Genomic DNA, 25,872 nt, shown 5'->3' on the forward strand with positions numbered 1-25,872 from the left:
ATGTACAATGGAGAATAACCAGCATATTAAAGGGCTTCAAGACCAAACTATATCAGGATAGGTTGAAGATATTGGAAATGTTAACCTCAAAAAGAGAAATCTGGCTGGGGGTCGAGGAAGAGGAGGGTCATCAGGTGGAGAAGGGACAACATGCCTTCTGCAGGGCGATTGGGATTGGGAACCACACCATTCTATGCTGCTGGTCCCCTGGGCTGTAATAGCTACCTTGTTGGCAGTGACTTAGAACCAACTGGGTCAAGGCCAAGACCTTTCTCTCCACAACCAAGCTGGGTTGGTCAGAGCTTGGTCCTGACAATTCACCTGTGTCCACACCACACTTCCCAAAGGAACTCCACAACGGATTAATAAGAACCCATTTTCCCCACTCTCAACACCAAAGCTCTTCACATTCCCCCCACCCCAGCCTTCTTTCTTAGAAGTGTTGTCTACAGGCCTTTACATTTTTCTACATTGGTTATGTGTAAGGCAGCTTCCATAAACTGGGAAATATTGAAGGGAATCATCATGGTATAATAGAATGTTGCACAGGCTCTGGAGACTGAGATCCTAGCTTCAAATTCTGCCTCTGACACTATACTGTATGACCACATGTAAGTTGCTTCATCTTCTTCGGTCTGTTTCCTTAGCCGTTAAATAAGGGGTTTAGACAAGACGGCCTCTGACGTCCCTTCCAGCTTAGATCTATGATTCTATGAATTAGTGCAGGGAGCAGCATCTGTGTTCCTTAGTTCAGAGGCAGTTAGCTGGCTCAGTGGGTAGAACACTGGGCCTGGAGTTAGGAATTCAAATCTAGCCTCAGATAATTTGCATGTGTTCAACCTTCTCTCAGCCTCAGTATTCTCTAGTATAAAAAAATGGGAACAACATAATACCTACCCCACAGGGTTAGCACAGTAGTACCTGGCACACAGTAGGCACTTAGTAAGTTATTCCATTTCATTCTAGTACAAGATACTAGTTTAAATTTGAATTAACAAATTATCTTTTTAACCAGTTTTTTTCTCACTCCAAGATCTTATTTCTTTTCATGTTTTGCTACACCAGAACATAATTTCCTGTACTGAAATGCAATTTTTCAAAGAGTCCAAAACTTGAACTCTGAGGGACCTCACTATTTTAAGTGTCATTAGCAACAGGCTTAAAGGAGAGGCCTCATCAACACAAAGGAAATTAGAGTGTTGAGCAACTGTCAAACATAGTTGATAGGTTAGGTAAATGAGGATGCCTGTGGTCAACATGTTACAGTCCCCCCCTCTACAATGGCTAACTCTGACTAAAATAATTTTTTAAATTTTCTTTTTAATTTATTTAATATTTTATTTTCTCCTAATTACATGTAAAACCGAATTTTAACATTCAATATTTCAAATTTTGAGTTCCAAATTTTTTTCCTCCTTCCCTCTATCCCCTCCCCCATCACTGAGACCAAAATAATTTAACTAAGCAGCTCAATGCTCTCCTTGGTCTGTGAAGGCACTATCAGGGAAGCAGAAAGACCTTGATTGCTCCTCAAAGGAGGACATTAAGATCCCTGGGGAAGGCACAATCTATGGGAAACAAGGGCCCCTTAGCACAGCACCAGACAGGATGCTAGGCAGGCAATAAAAAGAATGTCTGAATTTCTATTCTCTTTAATGTTTAGTTTCTACAATAATTACAAAGTTTTGCTTTGCAAAAGACTAATTTAAAAAAGTAGTTAAGCATTTTCTGTTTGATTATTTACATGGAACAATGACTTAGGCAAGTGAGAGTACTTCGGATATAAGAGAATCATTTGATCAGCTGGCAGCCCACTTTAGCATTTAAAGAACAGAGAATTTAACTTGATCTTTCACTTTTTCTCATCTCTAGGACAGGAATGTGACCTGGTTAGTACTAGCCTTGTTGAAAATTTTAAGATGAAGATAGATGTCCAAAGATTTTGAATGTTCAGAAATAAGGTGCTTGTTCAAAGAACTGTTGATTTCTGGTTGATGATGATTTTTCTACAGAATTAACAAATTAGGCACAACTGTATCACAAAACAATTAAGTTCCACTGGAAAGTCTAAGCAAATTTTCTTACAATGTTGAAAAGATCTGATTCTCCAAGATGTAGGCAAACAGTAGATGTGCAAAGTCTCATGTCATAGAAATACTAATAACTTGGGAAACAATGAATCCAGTAGTACCTTTCATCCAAGAAGTTCAGAGTTAGAATCAAGAGATTTCTAATTAACTAAGCAATTAATTAGAACCAATTTCTAATGCTTACCTGATATATAGATACCTATTCTTTACAATGCTAGGTATGGGATTAATATCTTACTTTGAAAAATACTACCAAAAAAGGATTTTGCTCTATTACTTTCAGGGATATATTTTTTACTCTCTGAATCCACGTAACCCAAACCAGAATTCCTGCCTCATATTTAGAGAAACAAAGTTGTTTTTTTTTAAAGCAAGGATTTGTCCATAATCTCAGTTCATTACATGTTTTCCTTTCTTAAATCAGACAATCCTGAAAAGGAAAGAACTTGAATTCAAACTCAAGTACTTGACATGGAAGAAAAGGGGAAACTATTAACATTCTGCTTAATCATCATGTTTGGCCCATTTCCAAGTAGTGTGTCAAGGCTCCAGGGAGCACCATTATGCTCTTTGGGTCAGAAACTGCAAATACTGTCCTCGAATTTCAAAATGATCAGCCGGACGATTATATGCTGTCCAGACAGGTTCTCCAACAAACAGCCTCATCGCCTTAACATAGTTCTAGGAAAAATAGAGAACAAATTATTGAAGTATAGCAACTCTGAATTTGTTCTTTGAAATAAACTAAGATGGGCTTCCTTAGTGTTTTAATCATTGCCGAAAGGGTTCCCCAAAGGACCTCTATTTCAGTCAACAGAGTTGTTGGAATAGAGATGAGCACCCCAGAGGTAATTCTTGGGCTCCTTTTCTGTAGGAAGTTTTTTAGCCTGTTTCAGAACCAAGTTTAGCAGGAACAGAGTACCTAAATCTCAGGTGCTTCCCAGAGACATTAAAATATAGAATCAGAGGCTCATGGATCTGGAGCTAGCAGGGAACTTAGATCTACTTCTAGCGCAAACCCCTTTCCACCCATTTAACAGATGGGGAAACTGAGGCTAGAAAGTGAAAGGAGTCATCCAAGGTCACAAAGGTAATAGGAATTAAGATTCAGACCCAGGCTTCTCTGACTCCAAGGCCAGCACTCTTTCCATTGTACTATCAGTATCTCTGTCCCACCCCCAATCCCCAATTATTGCTAACTATAGAGATTATAAAAATAAGCCAAAGCCAGAAGAAGCAGGCATCAGTCCAAACATGAAACTGATGTTTTGATCCACCTTTCTAATACCCTTTTGAAAGAGTTTCCCTGAGAATCTGTGTTTGCAGGGGAACCCTGAGTTTGGCAGCTGGCAAATAGACACATTCTCTTAGCCTGCTGATAAGGTGAAAAGCAGAAAAAGATGGGGACCAGGAGGGATGGGAATTTTGGAAGTGACACTGATAAATGCAGGTTAGACCCAATTCAATTCAATAAACTTAAATGTTAAAATGAACTGAAAATTTTTAAAAGTGCAAAATATATTTCTATAGACCTATCTCTACTATGCCCTTGGGACCTCTCAGAGGAAATACTGGATAGGGAAGGAACTACCTCAAGAAGCAGTATAACGGACAGAGCACGAGATTTGAAGTCAGGAAGACCTGGGTTCAGATCCCAGCTCACACACTTACTAGCTCAGCTGTGTGACCCTAGGCAAACTACTTAATTTCTCTGGACCTCAATTCCCTCATCTGTAAAATGAGGGTGTTCCATTTGATAGACTCTAAGGACCCTTCTATCTCTAAATCTATGACCATCTGAACTCACTGAGCATGATTTCCTGTTTGTCCACTATTCCATGGCTTGACAATGTTAAGTTATTGCATATTATATCACTGAGGAGCTATATTTTGCCCAGAGAACCAAAGTCCATACAGCACACTATGAATTTTAGTTCAGTTGTTTTCAGTCATGTCTGACTCTTTGTGAACCCTTTTTGGGGTTTTCCTGGCAGAGATACCGGAGTAGTTTGTCATTTCCTTCTCCAGCTCATTTTACAGATGAGGAAACTGAGGCAAACAGGGTTAAGTGATTTGCCCAGGATCACACAGCTAGTAAATTTCTGAGGCCAGATGTGAACTCAGGTCTTCCTGACTCCAACTCAGGCACTCTATCCACTGTGCCACCTGGTTGCCCCTACACATATGAATATATGAAGACAAATTAACTACCGTAAAATAAAGAGCCAAGTTCCAGATTACTAACCTATGCTAGACCGTCTCCTTGGCAAAAAGATATATAAGCCATAAGTAATGCCACTCAACACTCAAAAAACCAATATTTTCATCTGGAAGGTAGAGACAATGCTCTGCTAGGGTTTGTGTCAAAAATTAAAATTTGCATGTTTCACACTTAAAAAAAAATTAGTCAAAATTCTGTACTGTTTCATCCAGAGTAAAGCGATGATAAATCCCAGCGGGAAGTGTTATCATGTCTCCTTTCTCCATGAAGATGCGGATCCACTTGTCTTCTTTATCTCTTACATCAAAGTATCCACTTCCATCCAGGATATAGCGAATTTCATCATCAAGGTGTAAATGTTCTTCATAAAACATCTTGATCTAAAGGAGGAGGGAACTGTTAGTGAAGAATTAAAGATCCAATATGCAAATTTCCAGGGGCTCACCCACAGGCTCCTGCCCTCAAATTACTTGAGGGAAGTGAAGAATTGTAATGAAATGAAAATCCAATCATCCACCATGAATACTGTACTTTTCCAGATTTCCTGCCTCAGGGACACATCATCAATATGACAAGTAGAGAAAGGACTAGGAAAAACTCAAAAGTTGTTCTAATTTTATTTTAATTCAGAACATTTTCTTGAGCTTCCCTCTAAGTTGGGGGTTCTTAACCAAAACTCTAAAAAAAGTATTTTGATAACTATTTTGATATAATTGGTTTCCTTTGTAATTCTATGTATTTTATACATTTAAAAACATTATTCTGAGAAGCGGTCCATAGGCTTCACCACTCTGCCAAAGGTGTCCACAACACAAAAAAGGTTAAGAACCCCTGCTTTCAACACACATAATAAGATAAGGTAACAAGGCAAAGTGCTTAGGCAAAGAAATAAAGAATGACTTACATAACTGGAGAGATAATACACTGCTTATGGCTGGGATTTACAATTTCATAAATATAAAGATTCTACCTAAATTAATGTACAGATTTAGTGCTACCTCAAATCAAACAAACTTAGGCAGCTAAGTGGCATAATGGATACAGCAGCAGCCTCGAGGCCACACGTGGCCCTCTAGGTAGATCTGTGAAATTTGGATTCAGTCAAAGGGCCGAACTTGAGGACCTAGAGGGCTACATGTGGCCTCAAAGCCATGGTTTCCCCACCCCTGGGGTAGAGTGTCAGGCATGGAATCAGGAAGACTCATCTTCCTGAGTTCAAATCCAGCCTCAGACATTTCCTAGATTTATGACCTTGGGCAAGTCACTTAACCCTGTTTGCCTCAGTTTCCTCATCTATAAAATGAGCTGGAGAAAGAAATGGCAAACTACTCCAGTATCTTTGAAAAGAAAATCCCAAATAAGGTCATGAGAGTTGGACATGACTGAAAAACAACTGTATAGATTAGCAATCAAATAACCAGGGAAGATATCTGACAGAGGTATAGCTATACAAAATAGCAATTCATCTGAAGGAAAAGAGCCAGAAATCTCAAGAAAAATAATGAAAAAAAGTAGGGATGAAGAGCCTTTCAAACCTCGAATTATACCCCAAAAATCATTTTTTTCCTGATTGAAACAAAGAAAAATAGAATAGTGGAACATTCTAGATAAGAAAGAATCACAGTATCTATCTAAAACCCAAAGCAAGCAATATAGATATCCTAGAACCTTTTCTAATATATATGGAAGGAAGGAGAAGATGTTCATTTCCCCCACAATTTTTTGATATTGTTTGGGAAAAGCTAACAATATCAATTAGACAAGAGAAAGAAATTCAAGGTTCAAAAACAGGTAAAGAGGAGATATAACTATCCCTTTTTGATGGTATAATGGTTTATTTGGAAAATCCTAGGAAATCAGTAAAGATACTAATCTAAGAAAAAGAACAGATAACTAATCTGAGATAAATAAATAAAGTTGCAGGCCACAAGATAAATCCTCAAAAATGACATGTATTTCTATGTAATAACAAAGCCTTAGAAACAATAATGCAAAGGTAAATCTTATTCCAAATAACTATAAAGCACATAAAGTATCTTGGGATCCATCTACCAAAGCACAAAGAAGACCTGTATAAATTCAATTACAAAGTCTTCCTTGACGAAAGAAAGAATACTTTAAATAGCTGGAGGAGTATTCAGTGCTCATAGCTGGACCCTACCAATATAATAAAACTTACCAAAGTTAATTTACACTTTTAATACTATACCAATCAAATATCCAGGAGGAGACCTTATAGAAATTGATAAAATTAAAACAAAACTCATTTGGAAAAACAAAAGCTCTAGAATAACAAGGGAAATAATTAAAATAATAAGGAATGAAGGAGGAATAGCACTTCCAGACTTTCAGCCATATTAACAAAGCTGCAGTCATCAAAACCATCCAGTATTAGTTTAAAAACAGAGGTAAATCAATGCAACAGAGTAGATAAGGGAGAATCAGAAACAATGGAATTCAATAACCCAGAGTTTGGTAAACCAGAAAACATAAATTACTTAGGAAAGAGTTTAGGAAAGAACTTCAGGGGAAACTGGAAAGCAATCTAGCAGAAATAAGGCTTAGACCAACACCTTACATCATATTCCACCATATACTCTAACTGGATATGTAGCCTTAATGATTAGATTTATAAAAAAATTAGAAGAGGAAGAGATCATATACTTTTCATGGTTATGGATGGGAAATGTTTTCTTAACCAAACAAGGGATATAGGCAATTACAAAAGATAAAATAGATGGCTGATATATAAAACTGAAAGTCCTACACAGATAAAATTAATGCACCTAAAATAAGAAAGAAAGCAGTCAAATGGGAAAAAAAAATCTTTGCATCAAATTTCTCTGATAAGGTTAACATATAAACTTACTATATATGTATACATATAGCCAAAAGCCATTCCCCAATTAGTTAAACGGTCAAAAGATAAGAAGAAACAGTCCTCAAAAGAATTATAAATTATTAACCACATGAAGGAATGCTCCAAATCACTAATAATTAGAAAAATACAAATCAAAACAACCCTGAGGTTTTACTCTATACCCTGAAATTAGCAAAAACGACAAAAGATGGTAATAATTTATGTTGGAGGGGTTGTGTGAAGACAGGCACACTGGTACATTGTTGGTAGAGCTATGAATTGGTATAATATTTTGGAAATCAATTTGGAATTATACAAAGACAGTGACTAAAATATCCATATCCTTTGACTATGAGACTCTGTTAGTGGGCTTATATCCCAAAGACATCACTGATAAAAAGGAAGTACCCATATATATCACCATATAGGTAAATATCCATTCATTGGGGAATGACTAAATAAATTGCGGTACATGAATGTATTGGAATACTACTATGCTGTAAGAAATGATGAATGTGATGAATACAGAGAAGCACAGAAAGATCTACCTGAACTGATGCAAAGCAAAGTAGAGCCAAGTAAACAATATGTACAACTATGTAAACAATGTAAACAAAAACCACTATGTAAACAGAAAGAACTACCACACACACACACACACACACACACACACACACAAAATCAAAAGTGAGTGTTTCAAAATTATAAAGAAGCATGGCTGGAAAGAAGAAATATGAGAAGACACTCCCACTCCACCCTTTCGCAGAGGTGGGTGGTCTACAACTGTTGCATATTACACATATATTCAGACTTTTCCATTATGATGATCTGTTCCCTCTTTCTTTTCTTTCAGTATTTAAAAAAGCATCATTGTTATATGGGATGATTGTCCAGGAGGGGAAGAGATACTAGGGGAAACTATGGTGATAGGAAAAACAAAAGACCTTAACCAAAACTATTTAAAAGAGAAAAAAATTGGGTACCTTTCATAGTTATGACTAAAGAGTGAATTATTAACAAAATAAGGGATAAAGGCAATTACAAAAGATAACAGATAATTGCAATTTAAAACTGATAAATTCTGAACGTGCAAAATTAATGAAATTGGTATTAGAAGTGAAGGAGGTTCACTAGTGCAAATGCATATTAAAAACCTCCTTTTTTTAGATCAACTGAAAACATTAAGAAATAATGTTTTCTCCAGCCTAAAAATGTTACACTTTTGGAAAATGTGTAAGAGGTCAAGAGCAAAGATTAAGGTAGAAGAAGAAACACCACCTACCCTTTTCCATTTAAGAATTAATTTTTTTTTATCACTGAGAGGAAATGCTTTCAGTCTTAGATGGGAATAGTGCACGAAGGTTAGCCCCAAACTGCATTTTAACATACCCTTTCCTTGTTCAAGATTCCTATAAATACAATACAATAATACAATAAACATTTATTAAGCACCTACTATGTGCCAAGCACTGGGCTAAAATGCAGGGGATGCAAATAAGAAAACTACTCCCTATCCTCATAGGGCTTACAATCTAATGAATAAATATTACTTCAAATTATCTTAAGGTTGAGAGATGTCCTAGGGCATGACAGGGCTGCATCCCTTTTGACATTTCTCTAAGTCAGAAATGTTTGGATTTAGAATGTTAAATTAATAAAAATTGTTTCTATGAAATATACCTAAAACAGAGTGGAGTATTAATATTTTTTCTTCTTTGTATCAAATATTCTTGAAAAAGATACAAAATGTAAGATAAAATTAACTTGCTACATAATAAATATATAATCAGAGGTTCACTTGAATACAATTTGAAGTCAGGTATTTTTTATTCATAAGCATACGGAATAAATGTTGGAAAGAAATGGTTATTTCTTGTTTTAAGAAAGCCATATAATAGAAAATTAAATGAAGAATTTCTGAACCCTCTTCTCTGGCCAAAGTAGTCTAGCTTGCCTCCACCTAAAACATAGTTTGTGCTGCTCTCCCCCCCCCCCACCACTGAGCAGCTAGGTGGCATTATGGATAGAGTACTCGACCCAGAATCAGAAGTGGAGTTCAAATCTAGCCTCAGATATGTACTACTTGTGTAAGCGTGGATAAATCACATAGCTTCTCTCTGCCTCAGTTTTCTCATCTGTGAAATGTGGATAATAATAGTATCTACCTCCTGTGGTTGTGAAGATAAAATGAGATAATATTTGTAAAGCATTTTGTGAACCTTAAAAATATTACCCAAATGCTAGCTATTATATAATTTGCTCACACCTTTCTCCAGGCCTAGAATTCTCTCATCAATCCAAATCCTACCCATCCCTTCAAGGACCTGCTCAAGTCCCTACTTTTTCATGAAGCCTTTCTAAACCAATCTAGTTTACAAATAATCTCTCTCTCCTCTTAATTTATGCTACTTGCTATGATCTCTCATGTACCATTACCCACAGCTATACCTTTCTTCCTAAGCACCCTGCTTGAAATGCCAGAGGTAAAATGAGCTGCCCCAATCACACAGGTAAGTTGGTGGCTGCCCTGAGACTTTAACTCAGTCAGATCTCTGGCCTCCTGGTCCACTGCTCTTTCCACAGCCATAAGGTTGTGGGGGGTGGGGTCTCCCTGCACCTCCAAGCTTGAAATGATGAAATAAGAGTAGGAAAGGAGAGCAATAATGGCAGTTTCTGGAAATGCTGTTTTCCCCCAAGGTTTACCAGGGGCTCCATAACCCCACCCTGACTCACTGGTCCAAATGTCTCCCCACATCTAATTCAAGATTTTAGATAAGAAACGGAATACATCCTCTTCACAGAAAGGTAGTCAGCCTCAATTTAAGCTAGACACTATCCCATCCATTTGGCAGTTTAACAGGTGTTGTCTCGTGAAATCCCATATTATTGTAATGATTATTTATCTTTTGTAATATCACTTAATGTTTCACACGTTTATATCTCGTCTGCTTAGAGAGATTATCCAATCTCCATGAGAGTAAGGATCATGTCCTATAAAATCATATAGGTAGGGCTTAACTCAGTAAATATTTTATGGGCTTCTAGCTCTCCCATTACTGAGTTCAAGCCTTTCATTGTACAGATAAGAAAACAGAGTTCTAGGTAAGTCAAGTATGTGACTTGCTCACGGTCACAAGGGTCAAGTCAAACCAAATTTGGACCCAAAGCATCTGATACCAACTTCAGGACTTTCCCCCATTATACCTGTTACTATGTTATAATTGTACCTTGTTCTGGTTCCCCTGACCCTACCCCTACCTGGTGCGCGCATACATACACCATTCTAGTCAGGATAGTAAGTTTTAAAACAGCCAACATAAAGAAATAATATTGTTCAGTCACGTCCAACTCTTCATGATCCCACTTTGAGATTTTCTTGGCAAAGATACTAGAGTGGCTTGCCATTTCCTTCTCCAGCTCATTTTACAGGTAAGAAAACTGAGGCAAACAGAGTTAAGTGACTTGTCCAGGGCCACATTGCTAGTGAGTGTCTGAGGCCAGATTTGAATTCAAGTCTTTCTAACTCCAGGCCTGGCACTCAATGCACTGGGCCACCTAGCTGCCCCATAAAGTAAAAATAGCAGGAAATAAAATTGCAAAGGGGAACCTGGAAGTTGCATGCAAACCATCCCCAAAATCAAAGGTACATAATTTACAAATTGTATCATATATTAACCAAAATTCACACCCTGGTAATATGTGCTAAATCAGGGGAAGCCATCCAGACTTTGCTGTCAGAGTCTTTTGGTCCTATGATACATAATTCTCAGACAAATTCCAGAAGACCAGCAGAACACCAAATGATGTTGATAACTTTGAGATGATGTGGACATGTTAACTTTAAAGTTTTACTGACTACTTTGAGATGAATAGATGTTAATGAGCTAACCCCCAAGGTAGCACAGATAAGAGTTAGTTTGTTCCCACCCAAAACCCTATAAAAATGTGACCTCAAACGCCAGCCCCTCCCCAACCTCCCAGCCCCAGCACTCTCTCATCTCCACAGGGTCGATGCTACAGAGTACTCCTAATTCTAATTCTTTGTTTGTGAGTGATATTCTCTGCCTCCCCTCTTCTCCATCCTCTTCCCCTCCTCTTCTCTATCCTCCTCCTCATGATGTTTGTTTCCACACTCTCTGTGCCTAATTAAAATGTGACTGCTGCTCTGTTTCCTGCTGCCAACAGTGGTCTTTCCCAGTGAGTACCCAAAGAATCAGCCATGCCCGCGCTCATTTCATAATTTCATAAATTAATTATCAATGCAGTTGTATACACTTAGCTGCCCAAAAGCAGAATGTGCTGTCTTGGCAAACTTCATTGGAGGTTTCTCAGCAGGTACTGGATAACTACTTGGGGTATATTTTGAAGAGTACTTTGGGAGCAACATTTCTCAAACTTTTCGATCTCAGGACCTCTTTTCATTCTTAAAAATAGAAGACCTCAAAGAGCTTTTGTTTATATGGGTTATATCTGGTAATATTTGCCATATTATAATTTAAAACTAATAAAATTTTAAAACATGGATTTAATTTCTTTAAAAATAACAAAAAAACCATTACATGTTAACATGGATTACATAGTTTTACAAAAATTAACTATATTTTCCAAAATTAAAAAAAAATTAGTGAGACTTAGCTATTCTCAGCAAAACAATGATCTAAAACAATCTGAGGACCAATGATGAAGCATATTATCCATCTCCAGAGAAAGAACTGATACTGTTTGAATACAGACTGAAGCCTGCTATTTTTCACTTTCTTTTTTTTATTCAAGTTTTCTTGTTCAAAATGACTAATATGGAAATTTTTATATAATTGCACATGTATAACTTATATCTGATAGCTTACCATCTCAGGGAGGGGAGAGAGGAAGGAGAAAGGGAGAGAGAGAATTTGGAACTCAAAACTTTAAATAAAAATGTTAAAATACTTTTAAAAATTTAGTGAGAAGGGTAGCACACTATTTTTCACTTCCTTTTTTTTCTTTTATTTGAGTCTTCTTGTACAAAAATACTGATTGTTTACTATCTCAGGGATGGAGAGATAGAATTTAGAACTTAAAACTTTAAATAAAAATTTTAAAAAATTTCATTCTAAAGGATGTTTTCTGGGAAGGCAAAGGGGAAGAATACGGTGGAAATGTAGGTGATGTAACAAAATTATACCAACAAAGATGTAGTTTTTAATAATTCAGGCTGTCAAGAATCATACTGATTAATTTGTTCAGAAACAACATGGTCTAAGAGAAAGAATTAGAAGCAATTGGGGCAGACTGTGTTATCATGGACCTCCACTAATAAAAGACAAAGGAGCATAGTTGCTCTATGAAAGAAGTAATGGAAAGACTATTTCAGTAGGTGGGCAGTTCCTAAGAAACAAGAAAAAAGTCAGACCAAAAGAACTGAATAAGTCACTGCAGCACTCAGTACATAACAAATATTAGAACTTGGCCAGATCAAAATAAGTAGAAATAGAGGATCAAATCAGTTTATTTACAAAAAGTTTACCATGTCCTTATTTGGATATTTCCTTTTTTCTTTTGCTTATTATTGTTTGTTTATTCTATTTTTTACTGTTATTGTGAGGTTTCAAAAATAACAAGATAAATTCCTACTCATTCAAAAGAAGTCTGGACTTAGTCTCCAGTCCCTAGTAGATTCCCCTCTTCCAAACAATTCCGGATTTCCCTTACCTTTTCTTCATAATTTGGCAGCTTGTCTTTACAAATGGTTATTATATCCATCCAGCAGTAGTTTTTTTCTTTTCGGATCTTCTCTAGCTCTGGGTCATCCTCATACTTGTTAGCATCCAGCTGAAAAGATTAAGAAAACAGCACACTTAAATATTAACACGTTATTCAAAAATTATTTACTGAGTTCCTTCTATGGACAAAATTCTACGTTAGACAATTGGACAAAAACGACCCACATGCACAAAAATATTTTAGCAGCCCTTCTGTGGCGGCAAAGAATTGGAAATTGAGGGGATGCCCATCAACTGGAGGATGGCTAAACAAGTTATGGTATATGAATGTAATGGAATACTATTGTGCTATAAGAAATGATAAGCAGGAGGACTTCAGAAAAACCTGGAAAGACTTATATGAACTGATGCTGAGTGAAATGAGCAGAACCGGCAGAACACTGTGGCAACAGCCACTCTGCGCAATGACTAACTTTAATAGACTTAGCTCTTCTCAGCAATGCAAGGACGTAAGACATCTCCAGAGGTTTCGTAATAGAAAATGCTATTCACAACCAAAGACCTATGAAGTTTGAATGCAGATTGAAGCATACTATTTGCTTTTTTTTTCTTCTTTCTTGTGGTTCCTCCTATTGATTCTAATTCTTCTTTACAACATGACTAATGTGAAAATGTTTAATAAAAAAAGATAATTGGACGTAATAGGGAATGCCAAAATTAATTTGACACTACAAAAACCTGCTGTTTATTCTAGTTAATATCCATATTACCTGGTGAAACTGCCAGCAAGTTAGCTTGGGTAGCCTCAAAATTTCTCACATAGTCAACCAACTAATTGCTATGCCAAGTACAAGAAAAAAAAATTGGATAGAAATTAGTTCATAGAAGTCCATGTGCTAATTAGTTATTTCCAACTGCACAGTGGGCTAAGTAGATGGCTTAGTCTTCCTGATGGTAAAAGGTATGTAACACTGGAAACTGTTCTGTCTGAAGTAGGTCTAAGATGAAATTTAATAGTATCACCACTCAAGGTAGGAGGGCAATTGTCAGGGATTACAGCAGCCTTGCTAGGTGGCTCAGTGGATAGTGCTGGGCCTGGTATCATGAAGACCTGAGTTCAAATTCCACCTCACACAGTTACTAGTAAGTCACTTACCTTCTCAGTTTCCTCAACTATAAGATAAAGATAATAACAGAATAATAATGCTGTTGCGAGGATCAAATGAGATATCTGTAAAGTGCTTAGCACAGTGTCTGGCACTTAATAAATAACTGATTTTCTTTCTTCCTTCAGCTTCTTGGACTGAGCACATAATTCATATGACTCACACTAAGATAGTGGAATGGCTTGCCATTTCCTTCTCCAGTGGACAAGTGGATGCTTTTGGCAGGCAAGCAAAGGTTGGGTGACTCACCCAGAGTCACACAGCTAGGTTGTGTCCGAAGCTTGATTTGAACAAAGGTCTTTCTGACTGCAGGCCCAATGCTCTGGCTACTGAGCCTCTGGCTGCCTCTGGAAGTAGCCTATATATTTGGAATTTGGAATTTCTACCTTTTTATTATCCTCATTGGGATTTTGGTATTATTCAGCTGTTTTCAATCCTCTCCAACTCATCATGACCCTCTTTGGGGTTTTCTTGGCAAAGATATCGGGTTAGTTTGCCATTTCCTTCTTCACCTCATTTTATAGATGAGGAAAGTGAGACAAACAGAGTTGAGTGATTTGCCCAGGATCACAGAGATAGTAAGCGTCTAACTCCAGGCCGGTGCTCCATCCGCTGCACAATCTAGCTGCCCCTGAGGACTATATTAAAATTACGCTAAATGAAAAAAAAAATCATAGCCAGAAGCCAGTGACAAACCAGGTACCTGAATAAATCCCCAGGACCTGTCACTAGGCTACACTAAAAGAAAGAGGGTCTTGCTAGGAGTATATAGAAACAAGCAGAAGTGCAATTAGCATATCTGTGACCAGCCTTCCCCTGGTGCAGACATCACGCCTGCTTGGAGAACGGACAACCAGCTAGTAGAAAACTGTCCCTTGTCTGCTACTCCTGGATCAGTCCCAGTGACTCGAGATGAGGTCTAGCAGATGCAAATATTATAGCACAGAGAAAGGCCTGTCAGCATGATTGATCTACCAGGTGTCCAAATTTGGGTTTTTGTAATAGCACATTTGGCTGCACTTGAGATGCCTGAGACTATAGGTGAATAAAAAGTTGAACCTACAGGAAAAACATTCCCTAGTGTACCTGGCATTGATTTAGTACCTCCAGGCAGCCAGCCCAAGAGCTTAAGGCAGACAACAGCCTGATTTGGTCAAACTCTAAATTCATTTCTATCAGAGAGGTTTTCTGATCTCATTAGCCAGATAATTGGAACAACAATCCTTTCTGGATTGTTCTTGGGCAGAAGCATCCAGAGGATCATACCACCATAGCAACATCAGTTCAGTTCAACTGAATGCCCATTATGTATAAGGCACCATGCTATATGCTAGGAGAAAAACAAAAAATACAAAATTAAATCCCTGAAGGTAGTCCTTGACTCTGAGCCCAGTATACTAACATGATTATACACGCATAGGGTCAGATGCTAAAAGAAAATAAACCAACATATGAAGACACTGAGTACTTACATCAGGTACAAATCAAAGAAAAATGCAAGTCACTATACAATCAATCACCTTGATAAATCCGACAGTATAATCCACTTTTACCTCATAGTACTTCAAGACATAGGCTTTCTAGAAGGGAGGGTCAGTACTCCCTCCACTGATCTAGATCAGGAAGGGATGGTGAGGTTTGTCTAGCCCAATCCCCCCCGCCCCCGCCGTTTTTCACATGAGAAGTTTAGTAACTAAGCCAAGTTCACATAGGTAAATAATACAAGATTCAAGGCTAAATTCTCTGATGCCAAATCCAGTGAACTGTTCACTGTACCACTCTGCCTCTGAAACCTGTCTAACTTTAGAAGTGCTATGGTCATATAATAAGTGTTCTAAAAACATGCATGCCTACGTATGGTCAAAATGGGTTTTCTCCTGAATTGTCTACGTTGTCTATTGTGAGATAATTCTGCTAGGATGTTTCCAACATGTGGAATTAAGAAAATCTCTGGACCAAAGGAAGGGTATTTCTTTCCTGGGTCAGCAGAAATGGGGTGGGTCTGAATTGGGAGGATACCAATCACAAGCCAAAGGCACATCTTTTCCACCTGCTGAATACTGACAGCCAAAGTATTGAGACTGGAGGATGGAGGGAAATTGATTGTCAGTGAAGAGGTGAAATCCATGAAATCAGTTATCAGCCAAGGAAACCAAAATGCAGAGAGTTGACCATCTAGTCATCTATTCATCCTATTCAAATTATTTTTCCAAAGCTGTGATTTCTTTACCGTGGCTGTGTGGCTTCCCCATACAATGTGCTAGTGTGGTCAGGGGGAAGGTCAGTCAAATTGCTTGCCAAGCCTCTTCCTAACCCAGTTGCCCTTCTAAAGCAATGAACACACAAACTCATCTCATAAGATCTCTGAATTTTTCACTGTATCTGAGTCAAAATTTAATCTACAAAATTCTCAAAGGTCTTGATTCCTCCATAGGTGATGCCTGTAATACCCAAAGACATGATAGTCCAATTTCAAGAATGAGAAACTGATAAACTGTGGGATGAGAGATGAGAGTATACAGAGAGAGACAGTATAAAGATAGGAGACAATGGGGGAAGAAAGGAAACTGTCATATATTTACCTATAGTGATAGGTAGGCCAGTCCATGGGTAGATTGACTTTAAATGCAAAAGGTGATTTGGCATGTAAAGTGGCTTCACAGCCTGTTGTTCTTTGTCCTTTGTTTTTGAAGAGGACCAATGACACAACAGGGTGATGTCTTGACTCTCCCCGTGAATTGGATTTAAGTGAGGCAGAGTTTCACAAGTTCTTATAACTTGTACCTTACCTACCTTTCCAGTCTTCTTACACCTTACTCTCTTAAATATACTCCCTGACATGCTTGCCTTACACATAGCACTGTATCTCCTGACTCCACGTATTTAAGTTGGCTGTCCGCCATGTTCTAGCTTTCTTTAAAACAGCTCAAATACCACTTTCCGCATGAGGCAGGAAAGGTCCTGTTCTATGCCCTGCCTCCCCACAACCCCTAGTCCCTTTCCCTCTAAAATTACCTTCCATTTAAATTAGATATATCTTATACATATACAGTTATATATATGTAAGTTCCTTGAGAGCAGACACTGTGTTTTTCCTGCTTATTAGACTGAAGTGCCTGGCACACAGAAAAGAAACGACGGAAACAAGAATTTTTAAGAGATGACTATGTGCCACACACTGTGCTAAGAGCTTTATGCTGTGCCATACAGCTGCCTCTAGTAGGCACACAGTAAGTGCCTTAACATAATAACTACTTGCTAACGGATTGAGAAGAACACTGTATCTGGGCAGCTGAGGCGGGCTACATGGTGCTCTCAAAGCTGCATGGGCCCTCCCCCAACATGCAACTAGCTCCCAGTAGGCAATGTACTCGTAGGGATACTTCAAATCTAGCTGGGGACTAAAGTTAGAACTTGATTTATGAGTAGCCTCATCCACCTAGATTTGTTCACCTGGGATGGATCTATCCAAGCTCTGCAAAACCAATCTACCACATCAAGGGTGGTTATTATTCAGTTGTTCTCAACTCTTCATGACCCCATTTGGGTGGTTCTTGGCAGAGACACTGGAGTGGTTCGCCATTTCCTTCTCCAGCCCATTTTACAGATGAAGAAACTAAAGCCAACAGGGTTAAGTGACTTGCCCATGATCACACAGCTAGCAAGTATCTAAGCCAAGCCAGATCTGAATTCAAGAAGATAGTCTTCCTGATTCCAGGCCCAGCATTCTAATGCACCTAGCTGCCCCTACCAGATCAAAGATATTTTATACCAAATTTTGACTCAGGGCCCAAAAGGAGTTGATAGAGTGTCACAATCCATTGTTCTTGCAGGAGCCATCAAAAGTCAAGTGCCTAAGAGAATGTAAACTCCTTTTTCCTTTGCATTAGCCCTTTCTCTCCTGACCCTAACACAGTACCTAGCACATAAGAGATCAACAAATGTTTGCAGAATTGAAACATCTCCTCGAGCCTTACTGTATAGGCAGAGGGATTCAACAAGTCCATACTGACAAGTATAATCACAAGCATCAATTATCAGCAATAGTAATGACAGTTCTTGTTCGTGTAGTAGAGCTTTAAGATTTATAAAATACTTTCCTCATAAGAACCCTGTGATGTAAAGAATATCATCATTTTACAGATAAAGAAACAAATATGTTAGTGTTTTGAGATGTCAGAAGCATGAATTAAATCCATGTCTCCCAACTCCAACCAGCTTCAGTGCTTATTCTAATATGCTAAATGTGCACTGATGCAATAAGAAATTCATCTTTCCTGACCACCTCCTCCCACCTGCTTCTTTGCTGAAATTATCTCCTTTTATTTTGTTCCATATTTATATGTTGTCTCTCATGATGGAAAGTAAGCTCCTTGAAAGCAGGGGCTTATTTTATTTTTGCTTTTGTATCTTTAGGAACTTCCAATATCTGCCATATAGTAGGTGCTTAATAAATGTTTGCCGATTGGCTATTTCAATACTATAAGCATTAAGCATCTACCGTGTGCAGAATACCATGCTGGGGCAGGGGGCAAAAAACAAAATTTAACTAAAACCTCTCAAGTAATATGTTTTTTAATCTGTAAAATATGCAAAAGAAAAATAACACTTTTATGCCAGCTTCCCAGTCATTTAGATTTCAGATAAATGAGAATTTACTGTAAAAGAAAAAAAATCATGCCATAAGAACAAAATGAGTGCTTGCTTGCAACTGAAGATGACACTTTGCTATAAAAAGTGAGCCCAAAAGAACTGGAAATTAAGGAGACGCACATCAATTAAGGAATGGCTGAACAAGTTGTAGTACATGAATGTAATGAAACACTATTGTGCTACAAGAAGTGATGAGCAGGAAAAACCTAGAAAGACTTACATGAACTGATGCTAAGTGAAGTGAAGCAAAACTAGGAGAACATTGCACACAGCAACAGCAACACTGTGCTATGATTTACTACGAGAGACTTAGCTCTTCTCAGCAACACAATGATCCAAGAGAATTCCAAAAGACTTGGATGGAAAATGCTAACAATATCCAGAGAAAGAACTATGGATCTGAATGCAGATGGAAGCATACTATTTTCACTTTTGTTTTTTCCGGGTTTTTTTTTTTGTTTTTTCCTTCTTGCGGTTTTCCCCTTTTGTTCTGATTCTTCTTTCACAACGTGACATGTGGAAATATGTTTAACATGATTGTACATGTATAGCCTATATTGGATTCCATGCCGTCTTAGGGGAAGGGGAGGAGAGGGAGGAAGGTAGAAAAATTTGGAACTCAAATTTCAACAAAAATGAATGCTGACACTATCTTTACATGTAATTGGGAAAAAATTAAAATATTATTAAGGAAAATTTTTTAAAAACAAAGACACAAAAAAAGAATGAGTCCATCATTATATTGATCCATAGAGAAAGTCAGATAAATTATATAGATAATCACATGCAAAATCAAAAAGTCCTTTATCTTGGTTATAAGATGCTAACTAGTATGTAGTGGAAAGAACATCAACCAAGAGACTGGGTCCCAATTCTGGCTGACATTTTTAGCTCTGTGCCTTCCAGGAGAGGTGAAACGAATTTCCCAGATTCATCATTTGCAAAATAGGGCTTATATCCATTACTCACTCACTGACTCATGCATTCATCCAATTCAACAAGCATTTATCAAGCATCTACAATGCGCCCGCATTGAACTAGCTATCAGGTAGTTACAAGAGAAAAGGTTGTAGCAAAGATAGGATCAACAGTTAATTCAAATTTATCCCTTTCTTTACACTTCACCTTACCCCAACATAGAACCTAGATAAAGTATCCTACTATTGCAAAAGGTTTAGAAAATAGCGACTTATTAATGCCCCAGTACTTTCGGTACTTTGAGAAGCCCAGAAGGAAAAAAGAGGAAATAGCTCACTTTTATAAAGTGCACTTTAAGGTTTTAACAAATTTAAATAAATGTGTAAAATATATGCTTGAGTGCACACAAACCTTTCCTAAGGCTAAAGTTACCGATTACATCTATAGAAGGTATGAAAACAATAGCATTTTATGTAGAATGTGGAAATTAAACACAGCTTCTTCACTGCATACTTGGCATACACCTTGCCCTCCACTAAGAAAAAAAATCCTTAAGATTATGTTCTTCTACCCAACCACCTCATGCAAATTGACAATCTAAAAACAACCAGTTTAAGAAATCCAAAGAAACATTCTGAAAGACAGAGGGCAAATACTAAGTAAAATCTATTTATAGAAGACAGAAAACCTTTCATTAGTTCACTATTTCATATCACTTCAATCCAACTCAACCTCATTTATTGGAACTTCCAAAATCTAGTGTTACTCCACTTAACCAGCAATGGGAAGGATTTAATACTTCTAGATATTCACCCTCTACTCTACTTGTGCTGGTCTCGCTACCTAGATTTTTCATACAAGCTACAGCTAAATGAGAGCTCAAAGGCCTATGCTCAAGTTGTTCCATCACCTGGAAAACCCATGGTCTTTATACTGCCTCTCCAAATTCTATTCATCCTACAAGGCTTAGCTTAAGCCTTCACCCTTTTTTTTTTCTGACTACTCTAATTCTCTACTCTCTCTTTAATCTAAATTTTCAGAGAATTTCAGGCCCTAATTTTCTCACTTTTCAATTTAGGTAGTTAATTCAGGACTTCTTAAACTTTTTTCCACTTGCAACCCCTTCAGTGCCACCCATGGGGTCGTGACCCACAGTTTTAAGAAGCACTAGATAACCTAAAGGGCTGTAATTTGCCCATAGTCACTCAGGTAAGCTGATGGCAGAGTTGAAACAGGAATCTAGGGTTTTTTTCCCGGCTTCCACAACTATAATGGTGGCTTCACGTTAGCACTTAGTTATATGGTTATTTCATCTTCTTACATATCAAGTTTCACTCCTCAATAGTCTGTCTCTGCACAGGTGTACTTCCTGCTTTCCAAAACACAGTTGGGTACTGCCTACTAACCCAAGGATGTTAGCTTTCTCTTTCTCTCTCTCAAAATTATTTTGTATTTAATTATTTGTATGCATGTTATAAACACTCAGTAGAATGTAAGCTCCTTGAAGGCAGGGATCATTTCCCTAGCACCCAACAGAATGTCCTGCATTATTAATGAACCATTGATAAATTAAGCATTCACAAATGCACAGGGCACTTAATAGATGTTACATTGTTGAATTAAAAGAACAAATAATTATGTTTCTTTATAATTTCCTAATGCAGCTGTAGGAAGTTCTCAATAAATATTTGTTGAATAAAAGAGAAAGATACAGGTGGGTAATTATAATGACTCAGTTTGGCCCCAGAGAAAAGGTGAGAAAACGTACCTCCCTCTCCTCATTTCAAAGGTGGGGGACTATGGGTGTGAAATATGTTGAAATGTGTTGATTTTTTGCTGAACTACTTTTTCTTGTTACAAGGGATGGCTCACTTGTAGGAGAAGGAGTGAGATATCCAGGAGTCATTTTGATATAAAAAACAATAGTTATCCATAAAAATAAGACTTTTTTTAAAAAAGAAAGGTACATAGAAAAAAATTTAGGGGCAGCTAGGTGGTGTGGTGGATAAAGTGGTGAGCCTGGAATCAGAAAAACTCAACTTCTTGCGTTCAAATCTGACCTCAGACATTTACTAGCTGTGTGACCCTGAGCAAGTTACTTAACCCTGTTTGCCTCAGTTTCTTCTTCTGTAAAATGAGCTCCAGCATCCTGCCAAGAAAACCCCAAATGTGGTCATGAAGAATCAGACACAACTGAAAACAACTGAACAACAACAAATAAATAAAAACTGGCTTAAAAAAAATAAGCCTCCTTAAATTTGAGACAGCAACTGTGGGGAGACCTTGGTATTCAATTTCAATTTCCAACAACTTCCTGTTTACTAATCGGGATTGACAATGAAGGTATCAAGTGAAAAGCAAGTCATTCTAGAATACCCACAGCACAGGAAAACTATTTATTTAGGCTTTCAAACCTGCTGCGGGGGGCCAGATGGAGAAAGCACAAGGCTTTGTAATGTATGTGATTTCTGCCCTACTGCCAGTACCCAATCTTCCTGATTTCTTCTTTCTTCTTGATTCCTTTGCTTCTACTAATCCCCAATCTGGAATGGGCTTTCCTCCAACTCTCCTCCTCCACCCTGTTCTTCTATCAAATATCTTCTATATCAAATTCCTACCTTCTCTCAAGGCCCATTTCAGATGCTACCTCCTCCAAAAAGCCTTGCCCCCAAGTAAAAGTGTTCTCTCCCACCTCCAACTCAAGACACTTAACATTCACTTTCCTTTGCTGTCTTTTTTTCATGTCTGCACCATAAGAGTATCATAGAAGGTCTCGTGCATAGGAGACACAAATATTCTTCTGAATTGAGTTCAACTGAATTCCCTACACACAATATTAAACCTATTAATCCCAAGCTGAAGCATCATGAGGGAGAAGATGAAACCAGGGATCATGTCCAGCTTTCTGAGATGGACCCACAGGTCAAAGTGACTTGGCCAACACCTCAAAGATAGACTGTAGTAGTCAGGTTCCCATTCACATCTACAGGCTCCAAAGCCAGTTTCCTTTCTCATTGCTTTCTCACAAGTGGCCTCATTAAAATGGGCCACATTTTAAGCATATTTTCTCAAAGATGGAGGCACTTATCTCCCTGTTATTTACTGCCACCTCTCCCTCCTCCCAAAGCACTGACTCTGGAGTCAGAGGGCAAGGATTTAAATCCAGCATCTGACCCATGCTCACTATCAGTATGATTTTGTGTTGACAAATAATTTCCCTGGGCCTCAGTCTCATCCCTTTAGAAAGCTAGGGCACAAGTGGATAGAGCACTGGAGTCTAGAAGACTTGCATTCAAATCCTAGCTTGGTCATTTACTATCTGTGACCTTGGACAAGTCATCCTCAACTGTAGAATGGGAATCCAAATAGCACCTCCATCAGAGCTGTTGTGAGGGTCAAAGGAAATAAAACATTTAACACAGTGGCTGACACAGAGAAGTCTCTTAAGGTGTGTTCCCTTCCCTTCATTTGTAAAATGAGGGAGTTGAGCTTGATGGCCTGAGGTGGCTTCCAGCCCTAGATTTATTGGTCCTATGAAAAGGCAGTAGTCACAGCAAGAAAGCTACTCTCAAGAAGGATGAGTTCAAAACTAAAAGGCATCTTGAGGGCAATGCAAAAAATTTTGGAATTAGGAGTCTAAGCTTCAAAGCCCAGGTCGGTATCTATGTGACCTTGGGCACCTTATTACCCCTCTCTAAGCCCCAATTTCCTCATCTGTAAAAAGGGGTGGGTAGAAATTGGAGTAGATAGGGGTTCTTAACCTGGGGTCCTCAAATGTGTTTTCAAAAAAATATTTTGATAATCATTTCACTATATTTTATTTCCTTTGTAATTTTAAGTATTTTATTTCACACATTTTAAAACATTATTCTGAGGAGGTCTATCCATAGGCTTCACCAGACCTCAAAGGGGTCTATGACACATAAAAGGTTAAGACCCCTAACCTAGTATTCTGTTGAGCATAAAATACCATGACAGATATCTGATCTAGTTTTCCCCCTAAGGACTCTGGGATCCCACCCCATTTTAAGAGCTAGAAGCTCAAGATTGGAAGTCCCCAGAACAGCCTAAGGAGAAAATTAATCAATCAACACTTACTAAGTGCCTACCACATGCCTGCCACTTGCTAAGCTCCACTACCCATGCTGTCTCCACATTTTATTCACAGGGTCACCCACACGTGTCACACTGTTACGGATAAAGTTACAGGATTTAAAAAAACCCTAACAATTAACATTTTTTAAGCAACTTTAGGTTTGCAAAGCACTTTTCCCAAGTCATCTCATTTGAGGTAGGTGCTCTTTTTATCTCCATTCTTTGTTGTTCAATTGCATCACTCTTCGTGACCCGGGGTTTGTCCACGGGGTTTTCTTGGCAAAGATACTGGAATGGTTTGCCATTTCCTTCTTCAAAAGTGTAGTTGTTCTGTCTGTCCAACTCTTCGTGACTCCATTTGAGGTTTTCTTTGCAGAGACACTGGAGTGGTTTGTCATTTCCTTTTCTAGCTCATTTTACCGATGAGGAAACTGGGGCAAACTGGGTTAAGTGACTTGCCCAGGGTCACACTGCCTATCACACAGCCTGAGGCCGGACTTGAATTCAGTTACATGACAGGCCCGGCACTGAGTGAAGCATAAGCCTCTGCGTCCAACTCCCTGATTACGACTGCTAACAAGCGTCAGAGGCAGGGTTTGTACCCTAGGCCCAAGCCCCGAGCTCCACCCACTCTACACCACCTCCCAGCTTTGCTAATTAGTATGGAGCTGCGGGAGGCACCGGCAAGAGGGAGGGCTTGCTATCCAAAGCCCGCAGGCGCACTACGGTTCCTCCCGTCCTCCCTCCCCCACAGATAAAATGCAGGCTCTCAAGGTCAAGTCCGTCCCAGCGGGATATCAACGTTCTCTGGGACCGAAGTCCCTGCAGCGCAGAGGCGCCCGGTCCGCCCGCCGAGCACCCAGCGCTAGTTCCCACCGCCCGCCCTGAGGCTGGAGGGAGCCATCGCCCCGGATAATGCGCCCAGCCCCCGTACAGTGCGCTCTCCTACTGGGCATGCTCAGTCACCGTGCAGATGTCACAAAGCGAGGCGGACCCCACATATAGGGCTCTCCCTCTCCCTCCCGAGAGCGCTCGCGCCCGCTCCCCTTAACCCACCTTCCAGTAAAAGACGCCAAGCTGCTGCAGCTGATCCAGGCTGACTGGACGCCCGGGCTCGCATCTGTGGGGTTTCCTCTGATCCTCCGCAGAGTCATCCATGTACCAGGCCTCCACCATTTCTGTTTGGGGGAGCGCCTCCAATTTCTTGGGAGAAGTCCTCTAAGGCCTCGGCTAGTCCCCAAACTTAACAAGCTCCACCCACAACTCAGCGCTTTTATTTTACCAGGCAGGGAGTGGCGCCACCCACAATGCTGAGGTCACCAGCCCAGGTTATCTTTGAACTGCTCCGCAGAAGTGCCAATTAACTCTTCTTTACCTCAATTCACTCGAGGTACAGCGGACGAGGCTATGCGATAAGAAATTCCTGCTTCTAGGAAGCCCTGCCCTTTAGGCATAATACACAAAGGGAGTTTCCAAAAAATGTCCATTTATCAATTATTCTTCTAGTCTAGTAAATGTAACCTCAGATTTATTCCAAACCCAAGGCTAGATATCTTTCTCAGGACTTGCATAGCTCTTTTTTCCTGCCCCCTCCAACTCCCTGCTTGAGTTCTACCCCTTCCTCTCCCCAATCTCCAAAACTTCCGTTATCTAGGGGCAAACCAGAACAAGACGAAAGAGTGAGTTAGAACTTTTAATTCCTTAGACCTAATAATTGGCTACTTGACTTTGTAGGCTGCCTTGAGCAGCTAGTGGACTTAATGACTGCAAATGAGGCTTATGTGACGGATGGAGTGGAACCAAAGAGGACAGAGACTGTTGTATTTTCTTATGCATTTATTATTTATCTTTTAGTGGGCACCAACTGAACCTTTTCATTTAAAATAGTTCTTCCCAACCTGTTTTTTAATCCAGCTAATAATAATGATAGCTTGAAATTATGTAACACTTTTTTCTAATGTGTGTCAGTTCTTTAAAGGAAAAGTCAAAAGTGTAGCAAATAGTTGATATCCAAGATCTGTGTTTTTACCTTCTGAATGTCAAGGGCCACACTGGAGTGATAAATTCTTTGAGTTAATGTGGACCTTCAAGGTTTATGTAAGGTTAAATTAGAGAGAAATCCATCAATCAATAAACATTTATTAAGCACCTACTAAGTGCCAGGCAC

General features: G+C 38.8%; 1 protein-coding gene across 1 annotated transcript; it reads right to left on the reverse strand.

Annotated features, from left to right (window-relative positions):
- Positions 1 to 1,636: 1,636 nt before the first annotated feature.
- Positions 1,637 to 24,970, reverse strand: ADI1 (acireductone dioxygenase 1). The gene is made up of 4 exons (XM_020965853.2): positions 24,762 to 24,970; positions 12,863 to 12,982; positions 4,512 to 4,691; positions 1,637 to 2,771 (listed from the first exon to the last, which is right to left on the reverse strand). The coding sequence occupies exons 1-4, from the start codon at positions 24,879 to 24,881 to the stop codon at positions 2,652 to 2,654; spliced, it is 540 nt and encodes a 179-aa protein (XP_020821512.1). The 5' UTR covers positions 24,882 to 24,970; the 3' UTR covers positions 1,637 to 2,651.
- Between the last annotated feature and the right edge of the window lie 902 nt (positions 24,971 to 25,872).

Source organism: Phascolarctos cinereus, unplaced genomic scaffold (genome assembly GCF_003287225.1).
Source record: "Phascolarctos cinereus isolate Bilbo 61053 unplaced genomic scaffold, phaCin_HiC Scaffold_2;HRSCAF=192, whole genome shotgun sequence".
NCBI lineage: Eukaryota > Metazoa > Chordata > Mammalia > Diprotodontia > Phascolarctidae > Phascolarctos > Phascolarctos cinereus.

Bases quoted from the DNA above. Each gene is read 5' to 3' on its own strand.
- ADI1 (XM_020965853.2), bottom strand. From the start codon at position 24,881: ATGGTGGAGGCCTGGTACATGGATGACTCTGCGGAGGATCAGAGGAAA. The intron at 12,983-24,761 runs GTGGGTTAAGGG...TAATCTTTTCAG, and splicing joins TTGGCGTCTTTTACTGGAAG to CTGGATGCTAACAAGTATGA. The intron at 2,772-4,511 runs GTACAGAATTTT...TATTTTTCCTAG, and splicing joins GCTTTACTCTGGATGAAACA to AACTATGTTAAGGCGATGAG.